General features: G+C 40.0%; 1 protein-coding gene across 1 annotated transcript; it reads right to left on the bottom strand.

Annotated features, from left to right (window-relative positions):
* Positions 1 to 25,390, bottom strand: LOC140454587 (NF-kappa-B inhibitor beta-like). The gene is made up of 6 exons (XM_072549449.1): positions 24,700 to 25,390; positions 15,687 to 15,792; positions 15,156 to 15,396; positions 13,711 to 13,799; positions 9,632 to 9,877; positions 1 to 3,593 (listed from the first exon to the last, which is right to left on the bottom strand). Exons 1-6 carry the CDS (start codon positions 25,155 to 25,157, stop codon positions 3,558 to 3,560), a joined length of 1,176 nt encoding a protein of 391 aa, XP_072405550.1. The 5' UTR covers positions 25,158 to 25,390; the 3' UTR covers positions 1 to 3,557.

Raw genomic sequence — 25,390 nt, 5'->3', positions numbered from 1 at the left:
TTTTACAGCTATATTTGCAAATATTTATTTGTCAGTTTTTGTAGAAAGAGAAAAAGTGCTGGTTATCTTCAGTGGTTAATATCAGTCTTTAAGGCAAGCAAAGCACTGACTAGCAATCCCAGTATGCAGCTACAAGAAAATGTATGATACAATTAAAATAAAACAATTCAACAAAAAGTTTAACAACAAAGCCAAAATTGTAGACTCGAAAGAAAAACATTGCTACATTTTAGCAGTGCCTACATGACACAAAGCATGACAAAAACATATCATTCAATGTCTCAACATCAAAACCAAACCAGACATTCTGTACATATGCAATGTTTAAAAAAATGCTGTAATGGAGAATAACTGTAGAAAACAAAGGACCATATTTTCATGATAGCTTTTAACTGATACTGATAGATTAGCCAGAGCATTGCAAACGAATGAGAGCCTTCTAAAACCAGCATCACCCTCATGGCCAGAGTCTGCAATTACAGTATTGCAGGCAACTGTTCAAATGATTCCCATCCCACATGTTTTTACAGGTAGCTTCAACCTCAGAATGTTGAAATTGTGACCAGATATTAGTACAACAGGAAAGTGGACAAAAGATGCACAAACAAGATTTCTTCTAACAATAAAGGGCTGCTTTCAAGATGAATATCATACTAGTTTCCCATTTCAAGAAGGATTTAAAGAATCAAATTCCTACAAATGACTGAATAGGATGAATCTTATTCACTATCATTGCTTGAGGAGTTTAACTTGAATAGTCTTTCTCAATGTGAAGCTTGAACTGGTTTTACCATGTACTCAATAAAAAAAAGTCATGCTAAGAAACAAACTGTTGGCGATCAAACATTACTATCCAGCTAGAAAGCATGAAAACACTTGTAACAGCCAATCAGATTTGGATTGGGGCAGAATGTGTATGGGAGAGAGAGAAAATGTGTGCGTGAGAGAGAGAGAGAGAGAGATTGAGAGCTCAGGAGTGACTGAGTGACAAACTGCTCAGGCTAATGCTCTGGGGAAAGTAAAACAGAAATTGCAGGAGAAACTCAGCAGATCTAACAGCAGCTGTGAAGAGAAAGCAGAGTTAACATTTCAGGTCCAGTGATCCTTCTTCAGATTTTCAGCATTTGCACTCCCATTGTTTCATTATAATACACTGGGGACATTGTTTCAACTTTCATGACAGCAGCTGAAATCCTCACCCAAACTGGTCTAGATAGGACTCCAAACCCAGAGATATCGGCTCGAGTCCTGTCTGCCCTTTCCACTCAGTTGAACGGCTAATATTGGCCCTGCCAGTGATTCAGGTGTCCAGCAAATAATTTTATAAAAAGAATCAGGCTGAGACTTTACGATGCCACATTTCCAGCTTATTTTCTCAGCAAAAGATGGATGGGTGGAACAAGGAGATTTTAAAGTCCAACCTATATAGCTTTTTCAAACACTACAGTCATTAACCAGATTGTGACGAATATTGCAGTGTCCAGTTTTGCTCACAAGGTCTATGCTTTTCAAAAATGAGTTAACAGGGCTGTTAAGACCAGTATTTCTTTTGCTGTGAAGTACTCCTGTCACCAGGAAAAAGACCTTCAAACTTCAGTCTGTTTCTCTCCCCAGTCCTCCAGGGGACAAAATGTATAGATGTCTCCCAACGGCAACATGGAACATCAGCTTTAGAAGTCAGATCTCTTTTAACACAGAGGAAGAATTGGGCAAACTGGGCTGCATTCTCTAGTTTCAAAGAATCAGAAGTGATCTCATTGAAACCGACAAAATAGTTACAAAGGAATTGACAGGTAGATGCAGGGAAGATGGGGAGCATGGAATCCAGGGCCACAATTTAAAAATAAAGAAAAGCCATTTAAGACTGAGACATGGAGAATTTTATATTTTACTCAGAGGTTGAGAATCTTTGGAATTCTCTACTCAGAGGGTAGTGGAGGCTTAGCCATCAGTAATGTTTAAAGGTAAAAAGATTTCTGGCATCAATTGTTATAGGGCTCGTGTGGGTAAAAGGCACTGAAGTATTTGATCAGCTATGATTGTATTAAAGGGTAGAGCAGGTCTGATGGGCTGAATGATCTATTACACACTCTTATGCCTGTCAGCTTGCAGAAGAGGATTTACCACTCATATCAACTCATCAAACTATTGCAAAGCTGGAGTTCAGACATTCTGAAGTATTAATATTTTAAATGTAAATGTACCAAAACAATGACCATGAAATACATGTGCTATGCATTTTTTTTGCATGAATTGCTAATTACTTTTATGAAACCAGAAAATCTGTTTTGCATTTCAGCTTTATTCATGTGCCTCTTCTCCTCACCCTTCTCTGCTGAGTTCATGGAGTCTATTGTGATCCATTACAGCTCAAATTAACATACAAAAATCCCAAAGTTATTTTAACATTTGACTCCCTAATACTGCCTCCAACTTTTGTGAATGATGTGATCCTAGAGTGAGTTTCATTTGGCCAGAGACTGCATTCCAACAAGTTACTTAATCCACTTCGTGCAATCCAATATGCTGCAACTTAATCTTCCCAATTTTGACTGTTTCTACTATGAGATACTGGTGGAGGCAGAACCCAGTGAAAGAGAACCATCGTCCATAGGGTTGCTCTCTCATTACAGAGGTGAAAGGACAAGTTGAGGAGAATCCTTTGTGGTAACCTCAGCTGGTGCGAGAATTGAACCCATGCTATTAGCATCACTCTGTATTGCTATCCAGCCAACTTAGCTAACTAATACTTTCCAGCCCCCTGCTACTCTCGTTTACTGAGTTACCAAAACTAAAATGTCACTTCTTCCAGAGAAAAGAAACCCAGTTTTCATGCAACTTCAAGTTCAGAAGTTTGCTTATGAGTCAACCTTGGGAATCTTCCAAACAGACACGCACGAAAAAGCTTTGATTCTATCAGGGATGGGAAGGCAACTGCAACAAAGGAGCCTTGTAAGCGTCTTTTTAAAAAAGAAACTCATGTTGGAGCCTCTTATTTCTAATTAAGAATATCACTATGGAGCCTTTGGCTATGGGTTAACAAGACCTCCAGGCAAAAGGCTGATTGCAGTGTGGAGAGCCAGCACAGCTACAAACTTTAAAAAACGGTGATGGTCCCTTTGCTCCACATCCCCCCCACCACTAACCATACTCCAGTCCTCAGCACCAAACCCCACCAGCGATATTCAGGTTTAACAATCAGAACTAAAACATCCTCCTGAATTTTGCCAAGCGTATCCCTTCTTGCCAGATTACACTGCGTTCACCCTATGTTTCCCAACTTCAGGGCCTACTGTATGTCTCACATAACTGGTATTTTTACATTGGGTTCCCCTTTGACTTACATGAGTGGCAATCAGTTCTATACAAACCAAAAATCTGTATTTGTAGACACCAGGTTATAAAAACTACTCCTAGATATTGGCTCAATACATGGCTACAAGACAGTGAAAATGACTATATGATGGTGCTCCTTTGCAGTAGTAGAGTTGAACCACTTTAATGCTTCAACTGTAATGTTTAAATACAGCAGGACATCAGAATTTTCTGATCTTCTATTAACATCCATGCACCACAAAGTCATCATACTCGCCCTACAAAACAAAAAGAGAATGAGGAAAAAACATTAATGAAATCAGAACATTTGTGAAAGGTTACTTCATTGAGTTGCAGTTAACATTCCAGAAACAGCCATTCGGTCCTTCAACTCTGCACTGACATTCTTCTACTATATTCTACTTGGTCTAATCTCAGTCACTTTCTAATCTTTACTATCCCTTGTTTATTAGTAACTGCGTTAATTCACTTTTAGAATAATGAATGTATTTTCCATATAACACAGTGCATAGGAATACTTAATCAACTTCTGTACAAAAGAAAGACTTCCTGATCTCTTCACTAATTCTTTGTGATTTAACTTTCAATCTACCATGTCACTAACCCCTACAAATAATCTCATCACTTACAAATCATCCCAATCTCAGAATACAACACAAAGAGTTCAAGGATTTCAGAGATATAACAAGCAGGATCACCAAATGACTGATCCATTTGGTGAGCTGTCTGTAGCCAGAGCAGTGCTTGAAAGAGCTGAAATGTCTGACAGAAGGATTAATGGCTAACCACTGCACAAGGTCCACAAACAAATAAGGTCATTTTTTTTTTTAATTGTCTGCATAGACTGTGAAGGCTGCACTTCACAGGTGTGGCTTTGAAAAAACTGTCACTTTTTTTGGAAGGTGATTCTCTCACTGGCTTCCACTTCCAGCAGTACCTCAAAAGAAGGAGTTTTCTTCAAGTGTGAAACTGCCAACAGGTTTTGTTCGTTGACTCAAACTCAAGACCAAGCAAGTCATAGTCAGGTATCCTTACACTCTGGTTTTCCCCACCAGGTGATCAATGAATAGCAATTCTGGTAAAAAGCCTTTTGATTTTTATTACTGCCAGCTTAGGATTCACAATGCAATTTGTAGATCCACATTCTAACCACCAAGTCAGAAATCCTCTCATCTCTCCCTCCTCACATCCTCATCATGTGCTGTCACAGTAGATCTGTGTTAAGAAGTGAATTAAGTACACTATTCCCAGGTCAGAGAGCCAAAGAATGCCGCTGGTTCAATCCCGATTCTCCGAGTTGGATGATCTCAGGTAGAATGACTATATAAAAGGTGCAATGCAGTAACTCTCCAGGCTCCTTCCATAGCTCCTAATAAACCTGCCATCTCCATCATCAAGTAGAACAAGGGTAGCAGATGCATTGGATCACCAAATCAAAGGTCCCTTCAAGGACACACTGTCTTAGAATTATATCACCCTTTGTTCACTGTCAAAGGGTTGAAAATGTTGGAAAGCTTTCTTAACAGCAATGAAAGTGCACCTACACCACTTTGAATACATTGGCTCAAAAGGCACATTCTCTTAGGCAATTAGGGATGTGCAACAACATAGGGGAATGATGGTACAGCAGTAATCACTGGACTGGTGATCCTCTGGAGACATGGGTTCAAATCCTGCAGATGGTGAAGTTTGAAAATCTGGAATAATGACAACCACTGTTGATCATTGTAAAAACCCATCTGGTTCACAAATGGTCACTAACGGCCCACTAATGACGTACCTGGTTTGGCTTACGTGGGACAAGAGTCAACAATATTGCTATGGATCTGCAGTCACTTGTAAGGATGGCAGTTTCCTTCCCTAAAGTGCATTCATGGACTAGATGCATTCTTCTGACAACCAACAATGGTTTCATGGTAATCATTAAATTCCAGATTTTTCTGAAACTGAATTCAAATTCCACCATCTGCAGGATTTCAACCTGGATTGAACATTACCTCAGAATATTATCTGGGTCTCTGGATTAATCGTCTAGTGATAATACCACTATGCCACTATCTTCTGAGTTGTTTAGCAGCAGTTAAAACACCCCTCTGTCTCAATATCGTTGTACAATGGATCCAAAATACCCAGTTCTGTGCCCAACCTGTGCAGACTCAGCTTGCAACAACAACTGTTAAAAGCAAAAAAATGTCCCATACAGGTAACTACAGTTTATTTCCATGGCATTCACAATGTATATGATAAATGGAGTCACTGCAGCTGAAATGCTGTGGAATGATGAGCTTGTGGGAGACTCAATGTTTAGTCTGTGGTGAAAGAGGATTTTACTTTAGAACTAACAGACAATCCAAAAATCAGAGATAGAACAAAGAAATAGAAAAATGCTGCACTCGTAGTTGTGCTCTGGAATTCTACTATCCAAAAATAGTCAAGAACGAACTCTCTGGAATACATTTTAACCTTTTACCATCAGCAAATAAAGAAAGCTGTAGGAAGCATTCGGTTTCCAAGTATTCCAAACGTTCCTCATTCACTAGCTTATCCCCTCCACCCAGCTCATGCTACGGTACGCTATTCTAAATTGATGTCAGCATCTAAAACAGCGGGAGGGAAAACGACCCAGAGAGAGTTACCGGTACCTAAAATCAAGAGATAGACGTGGAGCTGACACTAGATGAAACAGCATTAGAAAAACATTCAACATCTATGACACTGAAACAAATTCAGAACCTGAAGAAGGATCACTTCATCCAAAGCTTTAACTCTGATTTCTCACCACAGATACTGCCAGATCTGTCAAGCTTTTCCAGCAATTTCTGTTTTTCTTTCTGATTTAAAGCATCTGCATTTCTGCTGGTTTTTACCTTGAACCCTGAACCATTCCAGTCCCTTTATCTAAGGAAAATATGTACAAGCATTGGAGGAAGTCCAGAGAAGGTCCACTACATTTATCCCGTGCCTGTGGGATTTTCACATGAGGAGAGTTGGGCCTATACTCACTGAAGTTTAGAGGAATGAAAGGAGATCTTTTTGAAACATATAAGATTCTGGAATGGCTTTACAAGGTCAATGCTGATAGACTGTCTCCTCTTGTGCAAAGAGTGTGGTGCTGGAAAAGCACAGCCGGTCAGGCAGCATCAGAGAAGCAGGAAAATCGACGCTTCGGGTAAAAGCCCTTCACCATTCCTACTGATGTTGATTTTCCTGCGCCTCGGATGCTGCCTGACTGGCTGTGTTTTTCTAGCACCACAGTCTTGGCTCTAATCTCCAGCATCTGCAGTTCTCACTTTCACCCCGATTCCCCTTGTGGGAGAGTCTAGGACCAGGTGGCATTATCTCAGAGTAAGAGGCCATCCTTTTAAGACAGAGATGAGGAGGAACCTTTACTTTCAGGTGGTGGTGAATCTGTGAAATTCTTGACAACAGTGGGCTGCAAAAGCAGGGCTGTTGAGAGTATTCAAGGATAAGACAGATTTCTAATCAGTAAAAAAATCAGGAGTTCTGAGGAAAAGGTACAAAAGATTGGATGTGAGTTCAGTTACAGGCAGCAGTCTTCGATCAGCTCAAGTTTAGAGACAAATCATTTCCACTAGAAATTGAATCAGTAACCAGAGAACACAGATTTAACATAATTAGCAAAAGAATGAAAGGCTGAAGAGGATTTATTTAAAAAGAAGTTGCAAGTTATAATAAACTGGAATTAAATACCTGAAAGGGTGTTGCAAGCAGATACTACATAGAGTCATAGAGCTGTATAACACGGAAGCAGACCCTTCAGTGCAACTTGCCAATGTTGACTAGATATTCTAAATTAATCTAGTCCCATCTGGCCCATATCTCTCCAAACCCTTCCTATTCATATACCCATCCAGATGCCTTTTAAATGTTGTCATTGTCCCAAACTCCAACACTTCCTCTGATGGCTCATTCCATACACGCACCACCCTCTATGTGAACAAGTTGCCCTTTAGGTCCCTTTTATATTTTTTCCCTCTCACCTTAAACCTATGCTCTTGAGTTTTGAACATCACTCTCCTGGGGAAAGGACCTTGACGATTCACTCTATCCATTACCTTCTATAAGATCACCCCTCAGCCTCCGGATCTCCAGGGAAAATAGCCCCAGCCTATTCAGCTTCTCCCTATAGCTCAAACCCTCCAAGTCCCGTAACATCATAAATCTTTTCCACACCCTTTCAAGCTTAACATCTTTCCTATAACAGGTAGACCAGAATTAAAATTTTCAAAGATAATTTTATACAATAAAAGAGAAACAAAATGTGGAGGGCTACAGAAATGAACAAGATGACAGAATCAATTAATTATATTTTTTCAAACAGAAAGCACCAGATATGGGCCGAGTGGACTCCTTCAGATATTCTATGGTGTCTATCGGCTGATAAACCAGAGTACACATAAGTAACCCCTAATCTGTTAGGGGAAGGCAAAAACGGCTCTATAACTGATGGAAAAAAAAGGTAGGATTACTGCCTCTGATCATTATTTGGTGAACACTGTTCAAAAATTTGCCGATGTCATAGGTAAATCCAGATTGGGCTTGTCTTGCAATGTCCCTAACTGTAAGATGATTAGTGCAGCATGGTGTCTCAGTGTTTAGCGCTGCTGCCTCACAGTGCCAGGGACCCGGGTTCGATTCCACCCTCGGGCCACTGTCTGTGTGGAGTTTGCACAATTTCCTTGTGTCTGCGTGAGTTTCGCTGGATTCTCTGGCTTCTTCCCACAGTCCTAAGATGTGCAGGTTAGGGTGGATTGGCCATGCTAAATTTCCTGTAGTGTTCAGGGATGTGCAGGTTAGGTGCATTCGTCAGGGGCAAACGTGGGGTCATAGGGTAGGGGGAATGGGTCTGTGTGGATTACTCTTCGGAGGGTCGGTTGGGCCGAAGGTCCTGTTTTCACACTGTAAATGACGATTTTAATTGCTAAGCACACTGACATTGTCCAGCCTAGTCTCAAGTATGAAGAATGTGAACCACAGAACATGCTTCCAATTTGAAGTATAGAGAGAAAATAAATATTCCATCACTGGAACGTACAATTTCACCAAAGTAAATTGATCTTTTTAAAAACAAATGAACCAATTTTTCTCATCAACCTGTTCAGAGATGTCATTACACAGCTTTGCAACAGGTGGGTCTCAAACCCTTATGTCGTGGTCCAGGGAGCTGGGACATGACACTGCACCACATGAGGTCCCCAATCCATTTTTGTTATATGCCTGAGAGACATAGACAACAAAGAAACTACTGATACATTTGAAATGTGCTTTACAGAATATTCTGCATATCCTATACAGAATAAAGGACTCCCAACAAAATTTTTTAAAAGTTCATTCAAGGATGAGGGCATGGCCAGCTAGGTCAGCAATTATTGCCCATTCCTAATTATCCAGAGGGTAGTTAAGTGAACCACACTGCTAGGTAGACCAGACCACAACAGGGCAGTTTCCTTCCCTAAAGGACATTAGTGAACCAGATGTGTTTTCCCAACAATCGGCAATGGATTTATAGTCATCATTAACTCTTAGCTCGTTTTTTATTGAATTCAAACTTCTCCATCTGCCGTGACAGGATTTAAACATGGGTCTCTGGATTTATAGTCCAGTGATAATATCATTAGGTTGTCATCTCCCATGTTGGAAGCGGTTGGAGAAAAATGAAATTGGTGCACAACAACAAAGAGAAGATAGAATATTCTGGTAACATCATTAAAACAAACAATGCAAGTTGCCATAGCTTCAGAGGACTGTATGGCTTAAACGATAGGCATTGAAAGATAGTGGAAGCAAAAAATCAATTGAAATGTATAGAGCAAGTAAGACAAGAGGAAATAAATGACATATTAGCAAGTTTTGAGAAGATTTGTAGCTCAGGTTGAGGTTCTGGACGTAGGTTTGCTCACTGAGCTGGAAGGTTCGTTTTTATAGAGACTACATTGAGAAAGCAAATGCATTACTTGCAGATACCAACAATGAAAACAAACCTTCCAGCTTAGCAAGCAAACCTATATCCATGGATGACATATGTATTGGACTGGCTTCAGTTAGCCTATGTGGAATGTCTAAGTGCAGCGCAGGACAAAGGTGGAGATCTAGGGCAGACAACTTTCGGGAAAAAGGTGAGACCAAGAAATGAACAAAATTCAGTTTATAATAAGAAACTTCCTCCTTAATTGAAGTTGCACCCATCCTCTAATGTCACCGCAGCCAAGCTACGTCCTATATCCACTCATACATCGAGTTTTAGACGAGGCCTCTTTTCATCAGCTTTACATACCATGCCATCTTCATCAATTTCTTCATTCTCCTCTGACTCCTCATCTGTATCTGGTTCTGAAGAGCCATAGTCTCTGAGCATCTGCGTTATGCTCCAATTAGGCCTGCACACAGCCAGACAAATTGGTGTATAGCCACTGTACATCTGAGAGTGAACGTCTGCGCACCAGTCCAGCAAGAGTTTGACAATTTGCTGATTTTGTTCCTCTACTGCCAGATGTAAAGCAGTTCGGCCTGCTGACCTCTCCTAAAAGATTGAGATAAAAGGTTTCATAGACCCAACACAAATACAAATGGGTAACCAGTTTCTTAGTTCCAAAGAGCTTCTCATTAATTCCCAGTGCATACAATTGCACACATACAAAAATTTAGCAATTCCCACCCATGCATCATTGCTCAGAAACATTCTGAGGATCTTTATAATAACCAACAAGTAAACGATGAGAGGTAGCAGCATGTCATTTGGAATGTTGTCATGGATACAAAAATGGCAATAGTTTTGCACGCAGAAGATCCTGCAAAACTAATGGGTTTGAAATCCATGAATGATCTTTTGGGTTGCAAAGAAAGTTGAATACTGGTGAGACCACAGCTGCTGACACTGTGTTCAGTACTGGCCTCCTTATTTAAGGAAAATTAGAAGTATGTTGAAGGCAGTTCAACCAGGAATGTGGGAGGAAAGGGCTGAAGTTCAAAACCATAAGAGGTAACTTGATTGAAACATACAATATCCTGAGGGAACTTGAAAGGGTAGATATGGAGAGGATGTTTCCTCTCATGAGAGAATCTAGAAATAGAAACCACTGTTTACAAATCAAGGGTGACCAATTTAAAACAGAGATCAGGTGAATGTTTTTCTCTCAGAAGATTGAGTCTTTGGAATTCTCTTCCTGTGAATGTGGTGGAAGCAGAGCCCTTGAATATTTTTAAGGTAGAACTAGACAAATTCTTGGCAAACAAGAGGATGTAAGCTTATCAGGGATAGATAGAAATGTGGAGTTGAAGTTAAACTCAGATGTGAACTTACTGAATGGCGGAGCAGTTTGAGGGGCTGATTGATCTACTCTTTCTGAGTGATATGATCATATCTTTTGATTTTAATTGGTATTCCTATGAGATGCAAGTGGTGCATCTGGGTGGAGAGATGGCTGGTGCACTAGGGCAAAATCTGCTAAGGACAGGGAGCAAGGAGGAATGAGTTAAGAGGCCTCCAAGTATTTGCAAATGTGATGCCATGGTTTAAAAAAGGAAGTAGACAAAATATGGGGTATCATAGACCAGTTAGCTTAACTTCTGTAGTGGGGAAAATGCTAGAGTCTATTGTCAAGGAAGAAATAGCAAGGCATCTAGATAAAAATTGTCCCTGTGGACAGACACAGCATGGGTCCATGAAGAGCAGGTCATGCTTAGCTAATCTTCTGCAATTCTACAAAGATATTATGAACACGGTGGACAATGGGAACCCAGTAGATTTGTATTTAGATTTCTAAAAGGCATTCCACAAGGTGCCACACAAAAGGCTGTTGCATAAGATAAAGATGCAAGGCGTTACGGGCAATGTATTAGCATGGATAGAGGATTGGTTAACCAACAAGAAGCAAAGAGTAGGGATAAATGAGTACTATTAGAACATAGAACATAGAACAGTACAGCACAGCACAGAACAGGCCCTTCAGCCCACGATGTTGTGCCGACTACTGATCCTCATGTATGCACCCTCAAATTTCTGTGACCATATGCATGTCCAGTAGTCTCTTAAATGTCCCCAAGGACCTTGCTTCCACAACTGCTGCTGGCAACGCATTCCATGCTCTCACAACTCTCTGTGTAAAGAACCCGCCTCTGACATCCCCTCTATACTTTCCTCCAACCAGCTTAAAACTATGACCCCTCGTGTTAGTCATTTCTGCCCTGGGAAATAGTCTCTGGCTATCAACTCTATCTATGCCTCTCATTATTTTGTATACCTCAATTAGGTCCCCTCTCCTCCTCCTTTTCTCCAATGAAAAAAGTCCGAGCTCAGTCAACCTCTCTTCATAAGATAAGCCCTCCCAGGCTGCATCCTGGTAAACCTCCTCTGAACTCTCTCCAAAGCATCCACATCTTTCCTATCAGAACTGGACGTAGTATTCCAAGTGCAGTCTAACCAAAATTTTATAGAGCTGCAACAAGATCTCACGCACCTTAAACTCAATCCCCCTGTTAATGAAAGCCAAAACACCATATGCTTTCTTAACAACCCTGTCCACTTGGGTGGCCATTTTAAGGGATCTATGTATCTGCACACCAAGATCCCTCTGTTGCTTCATACTGCCAAGAATCCTATCCTTAATCCTGTACTCAGCTTTCAAATTCGACCTTCCAAAATGCATCACCTCGCATTTATCCACGTTGAACTCCATCTGCCATCTCTCAGCCCATCTCTGCATCCTGTCAATGTCCCGCTGCAGCCTACAACAGCCATCTATACTGTCAACAACACCTCCAACCTTTGTGTCGTCTGCAAACTTGCTGACCAATCCTGCAGTCCCCTCATCCAAGTCATTAATAAAAATTACAAACAGTCGAGGCCCGAGGACAGAGCCCTTCTGTTTGGCCATCAGTAACTAGTGATGTGCCTCAGGGTTCACTGTTGGAACTGCAATTATTCACAATTTACGTGGATAATTTGGAGTTGGGGACCAGATGTAGTGTGTCAAAGTTTGCGGATGACATGAAGATGAGTGGTAGAGCAAAGTGTGCAGAACAGTGTAAAACTTTGCAAAGAGACATAGATAGTTTAAGTGAGTAGGCAAAAGTCTGGCAGACATTTATGTTAATAACTGTGAAGTCATCCATTTCAGTTGGAATAACAGTAAAAAGGATTACTTGAATGGTAAGAAATTGCAGCACACCACTGTGCAAAGCGACCTGGATGCCCTTGTGCTTGAATCACAGAAGGTTAGTCTGCAGGTGCAATAGGTAATTAAGAAGGCAAATGGAATTTTGTCCTTTACTGCTGAAGGGATTGAGTTTAAAAGCAAGAAGGTTATGCTGCAGCTGTATAGGGTGCTGGTGAGGCCACACCTGGAGTACTGCATGCAGTTTTGATCTCCTTATTTGAGAAAGGATGTACAGACACTAGAAGGTGTGCAGAGGAATTTCACTAGATTGGTTCTGGAGTCGAGGCAGTTGACTTATGACGAGAGACTGAGTAGACTGGGATTATATTCCTTGGAATTTAGACGAATGAGGGGGGAATCTTATAGCAACATACAAAATTATGAAGGGAATAGATAAGATAGAAGTAGAGAGCATGCTTCCACTGGCAAGTGGAACTAGAACAAGAGGGTATAGCCTCAAAATTAGGGGGAAGCAGATTTAGGACTGAATTGAGAAGGAACTTCTTCACCCAGAGGGTTATTTATCTATGGAATTCCCTGCCCAATGAAATAGTTGAGGTTTCCTCAGTAAGTATTTTCAAAGTCACGGTAGATTTTTTTTTTAAACAGTAAAGGAATTAAGGGTTATGGTGACAGGACATGTAAGTGGAGCTGAGGCCATGAAAAGATCAGCCATGATCTTATTGAATGGCAGAACAGGCTCGATGGGCCAGATGGCCAACTTCTGCTCCTGGTTTTTACATTCAGTGCAATCAACAAAAAGAATGAGACTTGAAACGTAATTATTGTTATGAAGCAGACAAACAGAGCAGCTATTTTGTATATGGTAGACTAATAAAAATACAATCATCCAGTTAATCAGTTTTTTGGGAGGGGCTATTGGTTGAATTCGATAGGCACATTGTGTTCTTGTTCACAGTTGGATAAACACGTGGCACTGTTAATCTTCACTTTATGGTCTGTGCTCTGCTTCTGCACCACAGCTGTTTAGAGGACAACAAAGTGAGGTCTTAGTGAGGACTGTGGGAGGGGAGAATCCTAAAATGGGAGTAGGTGGGGAACAAAAAAAAAATCAGTTTTATAACAGGGGCCGTCCCCTTCTGTTTAAAACAAATCAAAAGAGAAACCAAATCGTTTGCAGCCCTGCAGTTAGGCTCAAAAACCTGGTCTCAATTTTGAACAAATTAAGAGTACTTGCCTTTGCGTTTATATCAACATTAGACTGCAGAAGATATTCGACGATATGAACGTCATTGACCTTTACAGCTAAGTGCAGGGGTGTGAGTCCTACAAAAAGAGGAAAATCCATTAGTTTAATATTTGATACCTGGCAAAATAAAAATTATCTTTGGTTTTGTATTTAATAATTCTCTTTTGCCCCTCCAATTTTCTCAAGTTGTTGATTCCTTACTGGGATGCATACAAGATTTTAGGAGTACCATACGTCTTCCTTATCATTTGCCTTCCTATCTTTTTTTCTGTAATCTGCAAACTTGGCTATAGTAATTTCACTCTCCTCATCCCAACCTATTTATATATATTGCAAACAATTGTGGTGCCAGCACTGATTCCTGAGGCACTCAACGAGTGACAGGTTGCTATTCTGAAAATGTCTCCTTTATCCAACTCTGTCTTTTATTAGTTAGCCAATCCTTTATCTGTGCTCATATATTACCTCCGATATCATGGTCTCTTAATTTATTAAGCAACCCAATGTCTTGTACCTTATCAAACAGTTACAGAAATCCATATTACATCTACAAGCTTCTGCTTTATACATCCTCCAAGAATATGAAGAAATTTGTCAAGCATGATTTCCCTTTCATGAAGCCATGCTGACTCTGTTTGATCATATCATGTATTTTCAAATGCTCTGTTATTACATCCTTTATAACAGATCCTAACACTTTTCAAATAATAGTTGATAAGCTAACTGCACTACAGATTTTTTTTTGTCTCCTTCCATTTCTGAATAAAAGTATTACTTTGGCAACGATCCAATCCTCTGATAATTTTCCAGAATCTAAGTCTTTGTGAAAGATTACTCTTTGTGCATTCTTTAGCTACTTCTTTTAATATCTAGTGACTGTTCTTGTACTTATTTCTTTTCCCCTTTTTGCCCCTTGATTATTTAGTATTTTTGAAATGTTATTCATGTCTTCTAATGTGAAGATGAATGCAAAATACCTATTTCATATTCTCTGCCATTTCCTGGCTCCCCATTAATATTTCTCCAGCCTCAATTTCTCAGGGGCCTATGTTCACTTTGGCCACTCTCTTTCTTTTCATATATTTAAAGAATCTCTTGCTTTCCACCTTGACTTTCTTGCACATTTATCTGCAATGTTTATTTTCTCATGGTTACCCCTTTTGGGTCGCACTGGTGTACACTTTCCAGTTGGAATCACTACACAGTGGGCACTAAACCCATCTAAAACCTAGATCTATTCAAGCCAATATCAAAGCTCCAATTGAAACAGTTAACTCAGCACAGAATCAAACATTCAGGTCTAACTGGCTAACTTGCACAACTCTATGCCAAATAGCTCATCAAGGGACCCCGTTTTTTTCATTACCTTGTTAATTCTTGTTTGCCCTTATAATCAGAATGTGATTTATCAAAAATTAATAAAAAGACTCTACCTTTATAGTTGTAGCAATTCAGCTGCTGTGTGACCTGGGATTGGTCAAAAAGACTGGAATTCCTTAGGCCAAGAGTATGATGAAACAGGAGAATGTGAACACAGCTGGTAGCTCTTTCCATGCACGCTAGGTGTAAGGCAGTGTTCCCATCCTTCTCTTGCAGCAATAAATTTGCCCCGGCAGCCACCAACCTTTCCACAAAATCAGCACGCTTAATGATCACAGCCAAATGCAGTGCCGTCTGCCAGAGATGGTGGAGGAAAAATATCAAATTATTTGAGAGACAGCAGTCTGGGGTGCAGAGGAGAAACTTATGTTCCTAACATTGTAGCAGAATAACAAGGAAGGTGCAACACACGAATAATAAGGCGATGTTACCAGGAAAGAATCTAACCAAATGTTTGAAAACAACAGCAGCACATAATGCCTCATCTCTGTTAACGAAAACAGAAATTTTGGAGAAACTCAGCAGGTCTGACAGCACCTGTACAGAGAAAGCAGGGTTAACATTTCATGTGCAGTACTAATCACCTGGTTCAAGTCATTCTGCAGGTTGAGGTATTCAGTATCCTTTATATAGCAGAGAATAGTGACGAAAAAGTCTTCTTTCTCATGGATGACAGAAAGGTGCAGTGCCCTATTTTAAAAAATATTCATAAATGTTAGTCAACCTCCCCATGGTATTTCACACGACTGCTTTATTCAAAAATATATTAAATACAGCACAACTCTTTGGGGTAATCATACAGAAAACAACGTGTACTTAAACAATGCCATGAAACGTTTTGTTTCTTGTTATGCAAATGACATGAGCAAACCCAACAATTGTGCCTCATCCATAACTGCTCTACAGAAGATAGTGGTAATCCACAAGTGCATTAGGGTATGACAGTGAAGGTGTGTTACTCCAATTATATTGGACCTTGGTAAGACCCACACCTGAAGATCATGTACAGTTTTGTTTTTTTACTGAAGGAAGGACAGACTTGCCTTCAGGCCATTGTAAGAAAGGATCGCTTGAATGGGTTAAGCAGCATGTCGGAGGAGACGTAATAGACTAGGCTGTATTCCTAGAATTAAGAATGATGTGATATAGTGTGTGAAATTCTTAAAGGGCTTGACAGGATGGATGTTGAGAGGTTGCTCCACTTGAGATAGGGAGTCTAGAATCAGGGAAGGAAGAAAAGCTGTTACTTTAGGACTGAGATGAAGGCGAGTTTCTTTACAGAAAGGATTGTGAACTTTTGTTTTTTTTTTACCCCACAGAATTATTAATGCTTAGTTCAACGTATAATCAAGACAGAAAACAACAGGCTTTTGGACTCTCTGATCAACTCTAGACACTTTTTTTAAGTTAATGTATATTCTTACTGAATTTAAGTACCTTTACGAAAACAGCAGTCTAAACGGTTGAATTAAATTATGAATCTTCTACCAACCATGGAAGTTATCAGACCTTGTTATCTCCCTCTAAAATTATCAGAAGAATTTTCCAGTTTGAGAAATACTGCAAACATAAGTGATATATCTATTTAATTTCAAGTACTAGCTAGCAAAACATGTATTAATGTGGCAGATCAATGTTGAAAAATTACCAAGTTATGTGCAAATAAATCCCATAATATGTTTGAACTGAGTTTCCTAGCTCATTCCTCAGGCACTGAATAGGCAAAATGACTAATTTGGAAACTACTGAACTGAACTGACCGAAGTCGGCACTTTTCTGAGAATGAAGTTGGCAATTAATCACACATCATATAGAACTGACGCAGACAGTTAACATGCTCCAATTTAAGATGAAATGCCTCAATGTGTCACAGAGCCTGGGTCAACCTCCAGAGAGAAGCAAATGGGCCTCTGTTTAACACCATATCAGGGACAGTGTAACTGATGATGCAGTACAACTTCAGAGCTACAGGGAAGTGTCAAGTTTTGGTCATGAACTCAAGTTCTTTGAGTGGAGTTTGAACCCAAAATCTTCTAGCTCAGAAGTCAATCAGACATGCTTGACTTTGCTGCAGGAAACTCACTTAGCCAAACAGCCTCTGATTATTACACAGCTAATGATGAACCACATATTACCTTGTATAAAAACCAACTCCTTACTGTCTTTCTCAATTTCCTTTAAGATTGTTTTTGACACTAATCTACAATCCAAGAATGATATCAGCATTTTCAAAAAGTGAGCATCAAAGAAAAGCTACATTTAATCTGCTTCTCTTCCCCATTATAACAACTTGCATTCCATCTTTTGCCATAAAAAGTATCTGAAGGCATTTTACGGATAAATTAAAGAAACAAATGTTGAGCAGTTAGAAGAGATGACTGAACACAGAGACATTATAAAGTTAAAGTTTCAGGAGACTTTTAAAGAATAGAAAATCAGCAAGACATGGGTGGAGAGGGGATGCTTAGAAATTATAGGACGTATGGCTAACATAGCTCGAGGAAGACAAGAAATAGAAGGCCATAGGTCTGTTGGAAATAGTTGGGCTAGAGAAGACTGCTAAGACAGAGTGATGCACAACCACGAAAACTTGCAAATGATGCCAGGAATGATGAAGTCAATGCACAGAAACACACTGAAAAGCAAGTCATGAGGCAGTCACCATGGGCAATGGTGTTTTGAAAGAGTGCAAAGTGTGCAGAATGACTACTGCAAGTTAGGCGAAGCATTACATAAGTCAACAGAATAAACACACGTGGAACACAATCTACCAGTTCTCCTATAAATGACACATCATCTAATCTGGGACTATATTATCGTGCCTTCACCATCCTTGTTCAGTAACCCTTATTTCCTTCCAAACAGTACCATGATCTTATGGGCATATAGGAGGAGGCAACAAATCCTTATCAGGTCAAAGTGCATACAGACAGTTCTGCTATAATGCGGTAGTTCCATTCTCATGCAATCCCATGTAATAAGAAAATTGCAGAATAGCAGCACCATTTAAACTAATGAAGCAGGAATTGCATTATAACCAATACGCACTTTAGAAGTTTACGCTTTAGAAACAGTGCTCATAATTCATCAATTGCATTAATAAAATGCACGTTATAGCAGAACAACCTTACAGTATCTCCAAAAATTAATTTTTCAAAATTAGCCTGCACATTAACATCTGTTTAACTGTTGCGAAAATAAATGCTTCCTTCAGCCCAGTATCTGAAAATTTCCTAATGCTACTTCACGTTCAACAGTAAGTAATTGATTGACCTTTAAGATATAATACTTAATGTATCCCTTGTTAATCAGAGCACAAGCATAAAAACAGGACAGCAATGATAATCCGTGCTAATCATTTAATGTAGATAGTAGTTGGTGCTAAATATAAGGACTGGCACTGGGACTATCCAATGTATCTTTCGGGAGTTCAGATTTGTCCAATATGTCAGCAACAAGGCAGGACACAGAAATATGTGCTTAAAAATTGCAGGTGTGTCCAAGGTCAAACCCTAGACTACATCATACTAACTCACAGGAAAAGCATAAGAATTGCTTTCAGTACCACTGGGATATGAAAAGTAAGAAATAAGGCATGGCTTCCATTCCTGATTGCTGACCAGTGCTTCTTGTTGAGAAATACAATTATATGGGCAATCAGGAGAAGGATCAGATTTAGGTGCACACTCCAAGGTCGGAGAACTTTGCCATTGCTTCCTGCTCAAAATGATGAGAAAAAGACATTTGAATGGATGGTCAGAGCGCTGGACAAACAGTATCTTGGCTGAAGCAGATTTCAAGGAAGGAGAAAAGAAAATTGGAGCAGGGAGGTGGGGAATTCCTTCATTGGATGCATTGCAATATTAGCCATAGATAGATGATTAACTGCAATTTCTTTAGAAGGAACAATGTCCACAAAGCTGTTAAAAAGCCAGTTGTACACTGAGAATTTATCAAATGCCGGGAAATTCCAGGACTATTGCTGCATTCGATAGTTACCACAACTGACAAATCTAGTCAAGATTAACATTCTCATGAACAAAGCAGACACTGTCTGTTTATTTCATCTCTTTTTTAAAAGCATGGATCGCAAACTACAATCAAATTACCTCAATGATTTAAACCAGCTATCTGACTAAATATTACAATACACTGGGGGTGGGGGAGGGGAGCAATAAATTTGAATTTGTAGTGTTCTTTGGTGGTGTTTGATGAAATAGAAGACCCACCTGTCATTTGACAGCACTCAAGATCTTACAAAGATCTACATCTGTGCCATTTGGCACTATTTGTTAGGTAGAAATCATGATTTAGCACAAAGTGTAGAAAGGAAGCACTCGCTCTGACTATGCAGAAATACATATTTGAAAAGAACTCTGACACATGATATTACACAGAAGAAATTATCTATCAGTGTTCTAACATTGCTATTGAGCTAAATATTTTAACTTTTCCCCAGCAGCAAATCAACAGGAACTGAAAAGAACATTGGGAATGATTGATTTAGAGGTGCTGGTGTTGGACTGGAGTGTACAAAGTTAAAAAAAAATCACATAACACCAGGTAATAGTCCAAAAGGTTTATTTGGAAGCACAAGCTTTTGGAGCACTACTCCTTCAATCATTTGATGAAGAAGCGGCGCTCCGAAAGTTAGTGCTTCCGAATAAACCTGTTTGACTATAACCTGGTGTTGTGTGATTTTTAAAATTGGGAATGGAGAGTATGATTATTAACATTCTGAAAAAAATTTAGATGCATGCAACAGGGCTTTTCAATGTCTAGTTCCATGTTTTCCCCATAAACCTACATACATTATTTATTACAGGACAAAGTCTGCAAGTCAGCTCACTTTACAGGTCGGTGGGAACATAAACTTGGAAAGTTTTTTTTGGAGGGGGTAGCTATGTACAGAACAAGGTGCCCAGGGGGATGATTTTAACTCCTCTATGCTGACTATGTTTTAATAAAACTGAGCAGGTGGATATAACTCCCTCAATCCCTGCCTCATTTCATCTTTAGCCAATTTCCAAATAGATGTTCCTGCTGCAGGCAGGCTTGAGGAACATCCAAAAAAAAAAGAGTCCAATGGCAACATTTTGGTCTTGATTGAAAGTTAACATACATATGCATAACACTGTGCTTTATGTAGGCAGCAATCACAGCAGAAAAGGCCCAGTCAGTGTAATGCCAATTTTTTGTTTATCTTTTCACTTGGAATTTATTCCCTCAATGAAGTAACAGTAGTAACAACAGCCTTTCTAAATCTTCAGGGTAATGAAGTGAATGTTAGTGAAATTAGTGAACAGCTTACATGTATAAAGAAAACGGGGGGAGGGGTCTTCAATTGCTGGGTTTGAGAGCAGATTAAGACAGAGGAGAGAGGATACTTTTCTCTCAGGGGGTAGTGGATCTATAGAATTTTTTTTCCCACAGAGGGCTGGAAAGACTGTTGTTAAATGCATTCAAGGTTGTGATAGATTTCAAATCAATTACGGAAACCAGGATTTGAGAGGTTACAGCAGGAAAGTGGAAATGATCATTACCAGTCAAATAAAAGCAAATTACAACATATGCTGGGCAGCATCTGTGGAGAGAGAAACATCTCCAAACAGGAGAATGTGAGGACTGCACATGCTGGAGATCAGAGTGTGGCGCTGAAAACACACAGCAGGTCAGGCAGCATCCGAGGAGCAGGGGAATTGACATTTTGGGCATAAGCCCCTTCATCAGTCATTCCTGATGGAGGGCTTATGCCTGAAACATCCATTCTCCTGCTCCTCAGATGCTGCCTGACTTGCTGTGCTTTTCCAGCACCGCACCCTCGATCTCCAAACAGAAGTCATACTGATCTTGAAATGTTAACTTTTTTGCTCCACAGATGCTGTCAGACCTGCTGAGTTTTTCCAGCACTTTCTATATCATCTCAACAATGATCTCATGAATGACAAACCAGACGATGGGCCACATGGCCTACTTTTGTTCCTATGTCTATTGTCAGCTGTTGGAAAACTCCTGCACTAAATAGACAGCAGACTAGCTATGACAAACTCCTGCAACTGCAATAATAAGGGAATTTCTGACTTTCAACAAATATGAGAAACTAAATAAACATTATAGTAGCTCATGGGTGGCAGCAAGAAACACGTTTAGGCCCTGATGTTGTGACATTAGTTATTATTATATGACATTCCTGAGTTAATTTTCTCACATTCACCTGCCATCTTTTCATGCACAGTTGGAAAATGCTCACATGCCCAAGATAGAACGCAATTCTAATCCCTCCCTCGTGCACACTCTGGATTTTGTCTTCCTAAGATACGCAGGTGGGCTTGAGCCTCAGTCCATAATTATGTTAAAAATCACACAACACCAGGTTATAATCCAACAGGTTTAATTGGTGATCACCTGATGAAGAAGCGTCGCTCCGAAAGCTAGTGTGCTGCCAATTAAACCCGTTGGACTATAACCTGGTGTTGTGTGATTTTTAACTTTGTACACCCCAGTCCAACACCGGCATCTCCGTATCATCCATAATTATGCTTTGTTATAAGGTTGACTGAACACGAAAACAAAAAAGTCATACTGAAACTTTATTCATTATTAGTTAAGTGCCATTTGCAGGCCAGTGTCCAATTCTAGGCATCTGTTGAGAAGGATGTCAAAAACTTGGAGGGGGGTTCAAAGGGTGTTTACCAATGAGACAGCAGGGATGAGGGACCAGGGAAGAAAAAGGTTAGGGAAGGATGATTGCCCTGAAGGGTGAAAGGCCGAAATTCAAACAAATTAATAATTACTCCTTAAACATTATCATTAAAATGGAGTATTTAGATAGTTATCTTTCAGCAGGTCATGGAACCTTGGATGTGCACTGATAATCTGACTTTCCCTAAATATAACAATGCTTCACATTTCAAAAGTATTTCTCCAAATACAAGTGAAACAGGCAACAAAGAGACTAGAAAACTACAACAGAAAGGAGGCCCCAGAAGTCAAGTAAAAATTAAGAAAATTGCCATGATCAATAATACTACTCATTCTGACAGTTATTGCTACCAGTACTACTTGATGGTTTTTCAGCATGAAATAGTGGATTTCTCTTTATGTTGCCCATAGAAGCCAGGTCTAAGTTCAGAATCCCATCATAGTACATCAAAGATATCTGGTTATCAGAGGCTGCATTTGTGGCTTGTCAAGTGGTATAAGATGATGGGTCATTTTAAAAATAGAAATTCTAATCAAGGCATTAACAAGAAGTATAAGAAAAAGCTGGTGACCAAATGAGTAGAGTGTGCCAAACATAAGGAAATGTCACATGCTTATATTTCCCTCACTGCAATCGACAAAGTCAAGATTTACATTTATATAGCTTGTAATTATTGCCTCTTGAAACAGTGTAAAACCTTGTACATTCCTATCCACAAAAAGTAAACACAGAAAATCTAGCTTGACACTTCAGTGCAGGACTGAGGGGGTTCTACACCATCAGAGATACCACCTTTCTGATAGTATACCAAGGCCCTAACTGCTTCCCTGACAGTGAATATGTACAAGATCCAGGGTACTCTTTCTTACGTACAATCTTAAGTTTCAGAGTTCTGTGTGGGTATTAGCCCATCACTTGGAGCTATCCAATCGGTGCTTTTTTCCTGCCATTTTGCCAATGTAACAACATGTTAATATAATCCACGAGCTGTGAACTTTGATGGAATGTGTTGAGGACATGAGGAGTTGCTATATAAATACAAGTATATTCTTTATTCTATTATTTCATCACCTTGCAGAACTTGGTCAAAAACAGCTGCACTTAAAGGGGTGTCAGAATGGAAAACTACAGATTGCATGCAGCGTGTGAGCCTGACAACAGTCCGAGAGAAAGATCTGCTCCCAACAGCAACCTGTGTTTATATACAGTCTTTAATGTAGTAAATCAAAAGATGAAAATAAAATATTCCTGGTCATTGAGCTAAACAGGGAGATATTAGGAAAAAAGCTCAGGCAAAGATCTATGTTTCAAAAGACACCTTAAAAAAGGAAACAGAAGTAGAGTACCGTAGAGGTTTAGGGAGGAAATTCCAGAACTTAAGGTCATGGCTACTAATGGAGAAGTAATTTTTAAAGCAGAGATGCTATGCATCAGATAATTCATGTCTCTACAGTATTCTATTTTAAAACTGATTTAATGTGGAAGTGGCATTCCTCAAGATAAGGGATGTTTAAATTTCGGTAATTTTGTGCAGTCAAGGTGAGTTTTAAGTACTCCCAGCATATAAGAATGCAGATTCAAGCTCCTCTACTCAGCCCAGAAACATGTCTGAGCCCCAAGACCACTTCCAACTGCACTAGGGTGACATTTCTGCAATAGTCAGACAATTTGCAGTCTAAAATGAAATTTACATCAAAAGGAAATTTGGTGCTGTAGACCTAGGAGTGTGTTAAACAGAGACTATCACATTTCACATGGGATCACTTCATCCACAGTGATTAATTCAAACGAAAGGTCACACAGATGAAAGAAAAGCCAGTGTTTCAGTCATCACATCACGTAATACTTTTTAAAATGTTTTTTACTCATTCATAGGATGTGTGCATTGCTGGCTGGCTAGCATTTATTGCCCATATCTAGCTGCCATTGAGAAGCTGCCTTCTTGATCCACTGCAGTCCATTTAATAATAATGCTGTCTAAAAATAACATTATTTCTTTGATTCGGAGATGCCGGTGTTGGACTGGGGTGTACAAAGTTAAAAATCACACAACACCAGGTTATAGTCCAACAGGTTTAATTGGAAGCACTAGCTTTCGGAGCGACGCTCCTTCATCAGGTGATCACCAATTAAACCTGTTGGACTATAACCTGGTGTTGTGTGATTTTTAACATTATTTCTTTGAACATTCAAGTAGATATAAAAATAATGTACGTCATAGAAAACAATCTGTTTGAGTTGAGTGTTACAGATAGGATTGCCTCTAAGAACATGTTGAGAGGGGAATTAAGCAACTTGAATTGGTATAAAACTTTTCATCACCTCAGATTTCAAAGCACCACGGGGCCACTTTCGAAAGATATAGTCACTGTATAAGAGGAAAATGCAGAAGGCATTTTCCACAGAGCAAGATCCCACAAAATAATCAATGGCCAAATTATCTTTTTCCTCAGTGACATTGGCAGAGGAAGTAAAATGTTGATCAAGTCACCATAGGGACACACTTCATGTTCTTCCACCTAATAGCACCATAAAATCCTTGATTTAACATCTCATCTAAAAGATGAAATACTTCTGACACTGCAATACCCTCTCAGTATTGCAATGGAAATGGATCAAACTTGATTTTTGCTCTCAAGTCTTTGGAGTGACTTTTAAATGCACCAACTTCCGAGTAAGAGACAAGTCTTTGAAATCGTGCCAGTTATTTTTGTATTCACCAGAGAAGTTTATTGAGCTCAGCTGCAAGTTGTTGGTACTGGGCAAAGCAACACGTGGGTTGAAGGTGTGTTTCCGCAACTGTACTTGGGAATGATTGAGCCAAGTCAATGCCATACCATCTATGCCCACCCACAGTTGACAGCTAATTAACCCCTCATGCAAAAGGTACTCACGAGTCCATGTCTTCAGTTCGATAGTGGCGCAATTCCTTCAACTCATCCACTGCTTCTTGGGAAGTGCCCAGCTCCGTTCCCAGAGTGATCTGACCAGTGCCACTCAGTTTCACATCCTCAATGCCCTGGGTGATCTGGCCAACACCGGTCTCTGACCGCTTCTGGGTGGACAGGCAGATGTCAGGCTCGGTGCCTGGGGACATTCGCCCCATGCCATCCCTGCTCTCCCCACCATCAACACTCTGGTCAACGCCACCCAACTCGTTGAACTGCCTGACTTGCAGCTCACTGAGGGAGCCAATGCCACTGTCGTAGTAGTCATCGCCCTCTACCTCAGCAGGTAGCCCCATGCTGTCCAACTTAACCTGGCCACCCCATGGCGCTGCCACTTTACCAGTGCCCAGCTTGGACATCTGTTTGGATGCGATGCCATTCAACAGCTGCGGGGCCACCTCCATTTTTTTTTCCGGACTCCAGCCGTGGTAATGAAAATCCGCTTTCGAACAGGATTCTAAAGGACGAGGCTCAACGCGTCAACGAAATCTATGAGGTAAAGCCGCCATCCTCCTCGTCGCGGAACAGCGGCTTTAACGGGAAAGTGAAAGAAAGACACTAAGGAGAAACGGACGCTGCACCAAAAATGGCCGACGCCTTGTTTACCCTTTCGTCTGAAGGGAATTTCCCCGCTAGG

Source organism: Chiloscyllium punctatum, chromosome 29 (assembly GCF_047496795.1).
Source record: "Chiloscyllium punctatum isolate Juve2018m chromosome 29, sChiPun1.3, whole genome shotgun sequence".
NCBI lineage: Eukaryota > Metazoa > Chordata > Chondrichthyes > Orectolobiformes > Hemiscylliidae > Chiloscyllium > Chiloscyllium punctatum.
The sequence above is the reverse complement of the archived record's forward strand: the minus strand, read 5'-3'. Positions and strand labels throughout refer to the sequence as shown.